The sequence below is a fragment of the Eschscholzia californica genome, unplaced genomic scaffold (genome assembly GCF_041429995.1).
Source record: "Eschscholzia californica isolate CP2 unplaced genomic scaffold, dmEscCali1.0.p SCAF_1, whole genome shotgun sequence".
In the NCBI taxonomy this organism is placed as follows: Eukaryota; Viridiplantae; Streptophyta; class Magnoliopsida; order Ranunculales; family Papaveraceae; genus Eschscholzia; species Eschscholzia californica.
Genome location: NW_028238198.1, coordinates 27,513,397 through 27,523,356, shown reverse-complemented (window position 1 = coordinate 27,523,356; position 9,960 = coordinate 27,513,397). Strand labels below are relative to the sequence as shown.

Here is a 9,960-nt window from a genome sequence, read left to right as displayed (position 1 = left end):
TTCTCCGTTCGTCGATGCAATTGCTCTGGTTGAGATGCCTAGAAAGTTCACTTTTCCTAACATGAAGATGTATGATGGCACCTCTGACCCGGACGATCACATAGCCTCTTACAAACAGAGGATGTTTACTGCTGCGATTCCAAGGGACTTGCGGGAAGCGTGTATGTGCAAGAGTTTTGGGTCTAGTCTGATTGGCCCAGCTCTGCAATGGTACACTAACCTCCCCCATAACTCAATCGCTTCATTTGCCCAGCTCACAGACACCTTTGTCGAGCAATTTGCAAGCAGTAAGAAGCTGGAGAAACTCTCTGGTGATCTCTACCGAATCCAACAACGAAGAGGTGAACCACTCAGAGAGTATGTGGGAAGATTTAATCGGGAGAAGGTGTCAATTCCTTACTGCAACCAGGAGACAGCAGTTGATGCATTCAGGAAAGGATTACTGCCAGATGGGGAGTTGTACAAAGAAATCACCAAGTTCAATTGCACAACAATGGAGGATGTCCTTTCCAGAGCTTGGGTTGAAATTAGGTGGGAAGAAGACGAAGCCCACAGGAACAGATACTATTCACAAGAAGATAGGTCAAGAGACCGTCACTCCAGAAGATACGAACGACGGTCAGAAGCCAGGAGCAATGATCCGTACCCAACCAGACGACCAATTCCAAGGGAGAACAGGAGGCCATTCAACCCTCCACCTAATCGTCAAAACGAGAAACCGCAAGGACCCATCCGTACCAAGATTCCAGAATACAACCTCAACATTGAACCAAATGAGGTGATTGCTGTAATGAAGGGGATGGGTAATACGGTAAGGTGGCCAGGGAAAACAAAGACGCCAAGCGACAAGAGGGATACTTCCAAGTGGTGTGAATTCCACTCGGTCCATGGGCACACTACTGCAGATTGCATTGCCCTCAGGCTCGAAGTTGCTGAGCTCTTAAAGAGGGGTCACCTCACCGACTTACTGACAGATAAAGGCAAGAAAACCATGTCCCAAGGAGATGCCCGACCCAAAGAGCCAGAGGAGCCGATTCCAACATTGACTTGCAACATGATCACAGGTGGCTCAGAAGTGAGTGGAGTAAGCCACTCAGCAGCCAAAAGAAGTGCACGAATCGTAGCAAATCCAACTGCCCACTCGACAGAGGCGTCAACCCTAACTTTCACCAACCAAACCATTAGCTTCGTTGACAACGAAGTCTCAGGGCTCGTCAACCCTCATCATGACGCTCTCGTCCTCTCTCTCACTATTGCGAATGTGTTAGTTAAACGTATACTTATTGATAACGGATCCTCCACTAATGTCTTGTTTCTTCATGCCTTGCTAGGAATGGGACTAGAAGAATCGAGCATCTGCCGACGTTCTACTGTCCTTATAGGATTTAGTGGTGAACAGAAGTATACCTTGGGAGAAATCGTATTGCCGGTATATGCAGGAGGAATTAACCTTAGCACCACTTTTGTGGTACTGGACTGCCCATCAGCTTATAACATGATCCTTGGAAGACCTTGGATCCATGAGATGAGGGCAGTACCATCAACATACCACCAAGTTTTGAGGTTTCCAACACCTTGGGGAGTACGGGAAATCAAAGGAGACCAAGGAGCTTCCAGGAACTGCTACAAGAACACGATGAAGGCTCCCAAGAAACCCTTGTAGCAATTACAGAACAAAGTGCCCCCTAACTCGAACCTTAACCAACCGAACATGGAGGAGTTAGACGAAGTCCAAATTAACCCCAACATCCCAGAGCACAAAGTTCAAATTGGAGCACAGCTAGCTCCTACTCTCAGAGAAAAACTCATTGAATTCCTAACCGATAACTCTGATTGTTTTGCTTGGTCTCATGCAGATATGACGGGGATAGACCCCTCTATAATAGTTCATGAATTACAGGTAGATCCTTCCCATACCCCGGTCAGACAGAAAAGAAGGAAATTCGCACCAGAACGCAACAAGGTGATCAATGAGGAGATCCAAAAGCTACTTGACATCGGATCTGTAAGGGAAGTGCACTATCCAAATTGGCTCGCTAATGTGGTGGTCGTTAAAAAGAAGAATGGTAAGTGGCGGGTATGTATTGACTTTACAGACTTGAACAAAGCATGCCCGAAGGATTCCTTCCCACTACCTCACATCGACATGCTAGTAGACGCCACAGCCGGACATGAACTCTTGAGCTTCATGGATGCATTCTCGGGCTACAATCAGATCCTTATGCATCCAAACGACCAGGAGAAAACCGCCTTCGTCACGGAGAGAGGTATATTCTGTTACAAAGTCATGCCTTTTGGACTAAAAAATGCAGGTGCCACCTACCAGAGGCTCGTAAACAAAATGTTCGCCAACATGCTAGGCGACACTATGGAGGTCTACATCGATGATATGTTGGTCAAGTCCTTAGTAGCAGAACAACACTTGGAACACCTCAAACAAGCATTTGAGGTGCTCAGGAGGTATAATATGAAACTAAACCCTGCTAAGTGTTCTTTTGGTGTGTCCTCTGGAAAGTTTTTAGGGTATATGGTGACTCAAAGGGGGATCGAAGCTAACCCAGATCAGATCAATTCGGTGATGGGTATTCCTTCCCCGAAATGCATCAAGGACGTCCAGAAGCTTGCAGGTAGAGTGGCGGCACTTAGCCGATTCATTTCTAAATCATCCGAGAGATGCTATCTGTTCTTCACCACTCTGCGAAAAGGGAAAAATTTCGAGTGGACACCTGCCTGTGAAGAAGCTCTACAACAGCTAAAGAGATACCTCACTTCTCCACCTTTGCTCTCCAAACCAAAAGATGGAGAGAAATTATTCATATACCTGGCTGTTTCAGAGACAGCGGTAAGTGCAGTACTCGTTCGTGAGGAAGACGGTAAGAAACTGCCCGTTTATTACACAAGCAAGTCATTGCTAGATGCTGAAACCCGATACAGTCAGCTAGAGAAGCTTGCCCTTGCCCTTGTTACTGCAGCCAGGAAGCTAAGACCTTACTTTCAATGCCACCCAATTGTAGTGGTTACAACTTTCCCAATGAAGAATATTCTTCACAAACCAGAGCTGTCTGGGAGATTGACCAAATGGGCAGTAGAGTTAAGCGAACATGACATCAGCTACCAACCAAGGACAGCAATCAAATCTCAGGTACTGGCTGACTTTATCGCAGACTTTACACCTAACACCTTAGTGCAGGCACAAGGAGAATTGCTCCATCTACAGGAACATAGCCAACTCAAGTGGACCTTATCAGTAGATGGTTCCAGCAACATGAATGGAGTAGGACTTGGTGTTGTTCTCACTTCCCCAGAAGGTGACCTAATCCAACAAGCAATAAGATGCGGGTTCAAAGCCACCAACAATGAAACAGAGTACGAGGCCTTGATCGCAGGTATGAACCTGGCCAAGGAGATGGGAGTCCAGAAACTTGCGATAAAATCAGACTCCCAACTCGTAGTTAACCAGCTACAAGGAACCTACCAGGCCAAAGACGTGAAGATGGCAGCCTATGTGTCGCATGTAAAAGAACTACAAAGTCAGTTCACCGAGGTTAGTTTTGAACAGGTACCTAGACTCGAGAATGGGCACGCTGATGCCTTGGCCAATTTAGGGTCATCAATTCCAACCAAGGATGCACAGACAATACCCCTAACGCTACTTCAGTGGCCGGCAGTATGGAAAACAAAGCCTTCAGAGGTAGCGGTTACAGATGCAGAAGAGACCTGGATGACGCCAATAATCAGGTACTTAACTAACGATGAGTTGCCACAGGATCGAAATGAAGCTAGAAGGCTCAAAGTCAAAGCTGCAAGGTTTTGCATCATGGACGGCCAGCTCCTTAAGAGATCATACTCTGGGCCTTACTTGAAATGCATCACCCAAGAGGAATCCAAGTATGTCCTCAAGGAATTACATGAGGGGGAATGCGGTAACCACTCTGGCGGTCGCAGCCTGGCCAACAGAGCACTGACTGCAGGTTACTACTGGCCGACTATGAGAGCAGACTCTACTGACTATGCTAGACGTTGCGACAGCTGCCAGAGGTTCGCCCAAACTTCCCACCTCCCTCCAGAGAAGTTAAGTTCAATTCTATCCCCATGGCCATTCATGAAATGGGGGATGGATATAGTAGGCAAACTACCAACGGCCCCAGGCCAGAGAGTCTACATGCTTGCTGTCACAGACTACTTCACCAAGTGGGTGGAAGCCGAAGCCTACCACCAAATCAGAGACCGCGAGGTAAAAAGTTTTGTTTGGAAACATGTCATTTGCAGGTTTGGAGTTCCCAAGGAGATTGTCACAGACAATGGTTCATAGTTTATCAGTTTTGATTTCCAAGACTTCTGCAAGGAGTGGGGAATCAAACTAAGTTTTTCGACTCCTAGATACCCTCAATCCAATGGGCAAGCAGAATCGTCAAACAAAACGATAATGAATTCACTGAAAAAACGACTCAAGAAAGCTAAAGGGGCATGGGCAGATGAACTACCAGGAGTGTTGTGGTCATACAGAACCACTTCAAAGACCCCAACTGGGGAAACCCCATTCTCCCTTGCATACGGGTGTGAGGCGGTAATACCAGCTGAAACAGGAGTTCCCTCTGCCCGATACCAGTGGACCACAGAAGAGAGCAATTGGGAACTACTTAATCATAACCTGGATACAGTAGACGAGGTGAGGGACATGGCGGTAATCAGGAATGCCGCATACCAACAGAAAGCAGCCAAACATTACAACAAGAACGTTAGGGTTCGTACATTCAAAGTTGGCGACTGGGTTCTGAGGAAAGTATTTCAAAATACTAAAGAAACAGGAGCTGGCAAGTTAGCCCCTACGTGGGAGGGCCCATACCTCATTACCAAGGTAGTGGGACAAGGAGCTTACAAACTTCAATCAAAAGATGGCCTAAACATAGGCAATAGCTGGAATGCCATTCACTTACGAAGGTACTACTTCTAACCTTGAAACTTCTCCTATTTTGCCTTTTTTCCAAAAGATCACCTACTGACTTGGGCGTCGGAGGGTTGTTGGCTACGCCGACAACCACCCCTCACTATCTACGTGTGATGACAGGAACTGTCTCCAAGACACAACAAAGTAGCAAAAACAATAAGAGGCTGGACGTCAGAGTCGAAGTCCAAACCACCAGAGGAGTTCCGCACTTCGACTGGGGGGCATGAGGATACTATAAGAAGACTATGAAGAAACTGAAGAACAATACGGGTTAAGCAACCCTCACCTGTCTAACAGGCAACTCGAATCACCAGGCACCTAAGTTGAATGACGAACACTTCTTCATTTGACAACAACAAGTTCAACGTACTGTTCATCAAAATTAATTTAGAAGGAACAAAGTCCCGCACTTATTCCTCAAGTTCAATGTAATGTTCTTAAATCTAAGATATCACTTCCGATGTAAACAAAAATTTAGAAATAAAATCTCAAGTATTTATCCAGTAATTACTTGTGTTTAAACTTTATCAATATCGATGTCATTTCACTACAAGGGCATCTAATTACTTGTCTTGAGAGAAACAATAGGTCGCTAGACGATCCCAAAAACAAAATGAAGTGTTGGTCGTATCACTTTTATAAGTGAAGATTGGTAACCCATCCAAGATGGGACAACAAGCAGCTGGTCGTCACCGGAACACAATAAGGTGCTGGCCGTATCCCTGATATAAGTCAGGACTTGTAACCCATTCAAAGTTGGGACAACAAGCTACTGGTCGTCACCGGAACACAATAAGGTGCTGGCCGTATCCCTGATATAAGTCAGGACTTGTAACACATTCAAAGTTGGGACAACAAGCTACTGGCCGTCACCTGAACACAGTAAGGTGATGGCCGTATCCCATATATAAGTTAGGATTTACAATCCATTCAAGTTGGGGCAACAAGCTGCTGGCCGTATCACTTATATAAGTTAGGATTAGTAATTCATCCAAGATGAGACAGTAAGTTGTGGCCGACGCCTAAACGCAATAAGGCGCTAGTCGTCTTCCCTACATAAGCTGGTATCACAACCACCCAACTAAGAAGAATAACAACAGGTACATAACCATAGCAATACATCTTTAAACGAAGAGTCTCAAAGAAATCCAGTGGGTTCACTTGAACCGTTAAAATACAAATCCAGAAGTCTAGCTGAACCAGGAGTCAACAACAACATATATCCGACGCGTGTCGTCCAAACAAAAGGGCTGAGCGCCTGACGACACACGATGACGACTACATATAGTTCGTCAACAACAACATATATCCGACGTGTGTCGCCCAAACAAAAGGGCTGAACGCCTGACGACACACGACGACGACCAAATATGGTTCGTCAAATAGAAAAGAAATCAACAACACACATAGTATTTCTAAACAAGTCAAGTAAAGGAAAGCACTAATGAGGCGAACTACCTCCAGTTGCATCATCACCCCTCATCACCTCGTCCATATCTATCGTCATCTCTCCCGCCCGTCGCTCCGCCAAAAGCTCCTCGTAACGAACCCGCCAGGCCTCTATGTTATCATCCATATCCCATCTGTCGGGCCCATGCTCGCGGTACTCGACGAACAAGTCTGCACGAGTCCGTAACGCCGCGTCAGTTGCAATCTGATCCCTCTCACGGGGAAATTCATCAACTAGCTGTTGGTTGTACGCCGCTTCTCTCTCCAGCACAGTGTACCGCCCCCGAAGATCCTCCAACTCTCTCTCCCGGGCACGCATCCTGTCACCCTGCTCCTGAAAGGAAACCACCTGGCTGTCGTAGCGAGTCTGCAATTGGGAGAATGATCCTGTCAACTCCGCAACTCGGTCCACACTCTCGCTCAACTGACGACGAGAGGAAATCGATGCCATGAAAGCCTACAAAAACCAAAAAATAATGATGAGCTCGTAAATATAACAAAGAATAGCTGCAACTTAAATGAGAGGTGAATACCTGGTAATGGTGCGAGACACCATAGTCTGCGCCTCCACAAGGACCATAAGCAAGGAACTTCTGGTGGTCCTCAGAAGAGAGCAGTTGATCTCCTCCAGTAGATAGGAAAGTGGAGCCGTCAAAGGGAGAAGCAGAAGGATGATGCCTCCACATGGGAACCCCACCAGAAGACCCAGATAGAGGTATCGCCGAATAAACCGGCTCTGAAGCTGGGGCCTCCTCAGTAACAGGAGTAGACGAAGAAGAATGCGGAAGAGAACTCGAACCAGTACCTGCCTTGGACCTCTTCCTTTGGCCACCCTTCCGGATGTCCGAGTAAGGAGCAGGGATGTAACCAGATCCCACCATTTGCGATGATGCGAATGACTCTGTACTTGCTGAAGGAGGTGGGAAGAGTACCGGAGCACCAGATGACTCTTGGTAGGCTAGAAGCGCACCTCGAATCTCTATAGCCGTCGCAGGAACAGAAAGGCGATTTGTTAAAGTCGCACCAGGAACAAAGTCCCACAAAGGAGTACCTGAAATAAGGGAGTGACTCAGAAGGAAGGCAGAACTCCTCTCTGGATCGCGACGCTCAAACAACTTGGAGATCCTCTCCTTCCAATTCTCCAGCCGCTCAACGTTCTTATTGTTGAAAGAACAGTCTGTCAAAGGGACAATACACACTTAAACTACAACAATGTAAACACATGAGGTATTCCACGATAAACAATAACATACTTACGAGCATCTTGCCAATGGGAAGGAATCTGTCCTACCCCTCGGTCACCATATACAAGGTCACCGCGAGCAAGGAAATAACCAGTTTGCCACTTTCGGTCGGTAGCCGGCATTGCAGTGATTAAATGAGCACCAGGCTTCCGCAATTTGAAACCATAACGACCATTATCCCTGGAATGGCTCGTCAAGTGATAGAAGCGAACTACATCGCTAGCTGAAAGCTCTACCTGCTGTAGGTAGGCCAACACTTCCAAGCACAAAAGAAGTCTCCACGCGCTAGGCATGAGTTGTGAAGGAGCTATCTCGTAGTAACTCAAAACCCCATGCACCAAACGGGGGACGGGAAACCTAAATCCCATCAAGAAGGGAATTATGTAGAATGCGGTCCAACCGCCATGGTCCTCGTCGACAAGTTCGTTGGGCTGCGGAAGCCTAAGCTCTATGGAGGCAGGGATATTGAACATGAATCGTATATCCTTTAGTCCGTCCTCCGTAATGGTTGAAGCCGGATTTACCGATAGACGTTTCAAGGTCACTCGTTCGAGCACCTTCTGTCGCCGGAATTCAGAATGTTCTGGCACGCGAAGCGGCCTAGAGGAATTACCGTGTCCACGATTACTCATCCCGGATGGCAAAAGTCTGTAGGACAAAGGGATAAGGTTTCAAACCCAACAATTGGTTTGAGGGGAACATTCAAACGAGACATAAGCCTAGTAATTCACTCAAAGTATTGATCCTGGCAGTAGTTCACTCAAGGTATCGATCCTAGCAGTAATTCACTCAAGGTATCGATCCTAGCAGTTATTCACTCAAGGTATCGATCCTAGCAGTAATTCACTCAAGGTATTGGCCCTAACAGTAGTTCACTCAAGGTATCGATCTTACCAATAGTCTACTCATGGTATCGATCCTAGCAGTAACTAACTCAAGGTATGCAATCTCAAAAACACATGCCAACAAATAAGGAAAGTAACTTAGAAGATCAAACGCTATAAACATTCAAGAACGAATCAAGAACAATTGAAGAACACAAAAATTTCAAGCAAAAAGCTCAACAAAACCAAATAGGGGAGAGAAAAATACCTGATTACAAGTGAAGAATCCCCAAAAAATCTCTCTCTTCAAGCTTCAAATGGTAAGTAAAATAATGATACTCCACCCCCTTTATAGGGTCTAATCCAAGGTGTTATCCACCTCCTTCCCGCCAAGGAGGTCCCCGTGTCCGAGTACCCTCGAAAACTCCGGATACGCACAAAGCGACTGAGTGACCCATGGACACGCAGACACACAAAGACGCAGCAAGGACCCTCGAAACGCGAGAACAAACTAGGTGTCTCGGGGGCACTCGATCGACGGAAGAAGGTACGGTACCAGTGCCGGCGCGCGTCGGCGCGCCCGCGCAGACCCGAGCAGGTCGTCCCGGACGACCAGCGTCCGCGCAGTAGCAAGCTGGTCGTCCCGGACGACCAGCGCCCGCGCAGTAGCGAGCTGGTCGTCCGCGGACGACCAGAGGCCGCCACGTGGCGCGCTACTGCGCGCCCGCGCAATAGCGAGCTGGTCGTCCGCGGAAGACCAGAGCCCGCCACGTGGCGCGCTACTGCGCGCCCGCGCAGTTGCGAGCTGGTCGTCCGCGGACGACCAGAGCCCGCCACGTGGCGCGGTACTGCGCGCCCGCGCAGTAGCGCGCTGGTCGTCCGCGGACGACCAGCTTCTGCCACGTGGCGCGGTACTGCGCGCCCGCGCAGTAGGGCGCTGGTCGTCCCCGGACGACCAGCTTCTGCCACGTGGCGCGCCCGCGCAGTAGCAAGCTGGTCGTTCCCGGGCGACCAACGCGTGATATCCGAACCACCCCTTGCTGCTCCGTCGCATCCTTTTCCGCGACTATTTTCTTTTCGACAAGTCCTTCCGTGATTCTCTGTCTGACCACGTCTCCACAACCTATCGGCGCCTCGATAATTCGAGCAAAACACTCTACAATGCAAAGTGGCACTCCCGCTGATAAAATATGATCGAGATGCGCACTCTTCCGCTGACATGGTCATACCTCACTACTCTCTAACTCTGCATACAGACTTAGAGAGTGGGGGGCAAATTGTATGGGCAAAAATCCGCCCCACGAGGTGCCTGTAAAATAAAGGAAACAACCGCTTCGTAAGGGTAAAATCCGCGAGGCTAAATAAGAAGGCCCGATAATGGCCCAAGTCGTTACTCGGGTCACCGAATCCATATCCGTTTGGCACTAAGCGTATCTGACACGTGTCACGCGATAGCCACCTGCCAGTACTAGGCAATCTTACGGCCAGAGGATTA

At 48.0% G+C, this 9,960-nt stretch overlaps 2 protein-coding genes across 2 annotated transcripts; one reads left to right on the top strand and one right to left on the bottom strand.

The window, feature by feature from the left end:
• Positions 1 to 1,711: 1,711 nt before the first annotated feature.
• LOC147565669 (uncharacterized) lies at positions 1,712 to 4,312 on the top strand. The gene is made up of 3 exons (XM_086652339.1): positions 1,712 to 2,066; positions 2,523 to 4,191; positions 4,270 to 4,312. The coding sequence occupies exons 1-3, from the start codon at positions 1,712 to 1,714 to the stop codon at positions 4,310 to 4,312; spliced, it is 2,067 nt and encodes a 688-aa protein (XP_086508465.1).
• Positions 4,313 to 6,049: 1,737 nt separating this feature from the next.
• LOC147565668 (uncharacterized) lies at positions 6,050 to 8,286 on the bottom strand. Its single transcript, XM_086667963.1, has 3 exons — positions 7,655 to 8,286; positions 6,931 to 7,574; positions 6,050 to 6,854 (listed from the first exon to the last, which is right to left on the bottom strand). Exons 1-3 carry the CDS (start codon positions 8,271 to 8,273, stop codon positions 6,390 to 6,392), a joined length of 1,728 nt encoding a protein of 575 aa, XP_086524089.1. The 5' UTR covers positions 8,274 to 8,286; the 3' UTR covers positions 6,050 to 6,389.
• Between the last annotated feature and the right edge of the window lie 1,674 nt (positions 8,287 to 9,960).

Excerpts from the sequence above, each read along its gene's own strand:
- LOC147565669 (XM_086652339.1), top strand. The coding sequence starts at position 1,712 with ATGGAGGAGTTAGACGAAGTCCAAATTAACCCCAACATCCCAGAGCAC. Across the intron at positions 2,067-2,522 it reads GGTCGTTAAAAAGAAGAATG|GGTATATGGTGACTCAAAGG; the intron begins GTAAGTGGCGGG and ends GAAAGTTTTTAG. Across the intron at positions 4,192-4,269 it reads GTCACAGACTACTTCACCAA|GTTTGGAGTTCCCAAGGAGA; the intron begins GTGGGTGGAAGC and ends TGTCATTTGCAG.
- LOC147565668 (XM_086667963.1), bottom strand. The coding sequence starts at position 8,273 with ATGAGTAATCGTGGACACGGTAATTCCTCTAGGCCGCTTCGCGTGCCA. Across the intron at positions 7,575-7,654 it reads TTCCCATTGGCAAGATGCTC|ACTGTTCTTTCAACAATAAG; the intron begins GTAAGTATGTTA and ends TCCCTTTGACAG. Across the intron at positions 6,855-6,930 it reads GTGTCTCGCACCATTACCAG|GCTTTCATGGCATCGATTTC; the intron begins GTATTCACCTCT and ends TGGTTTTTGTAG.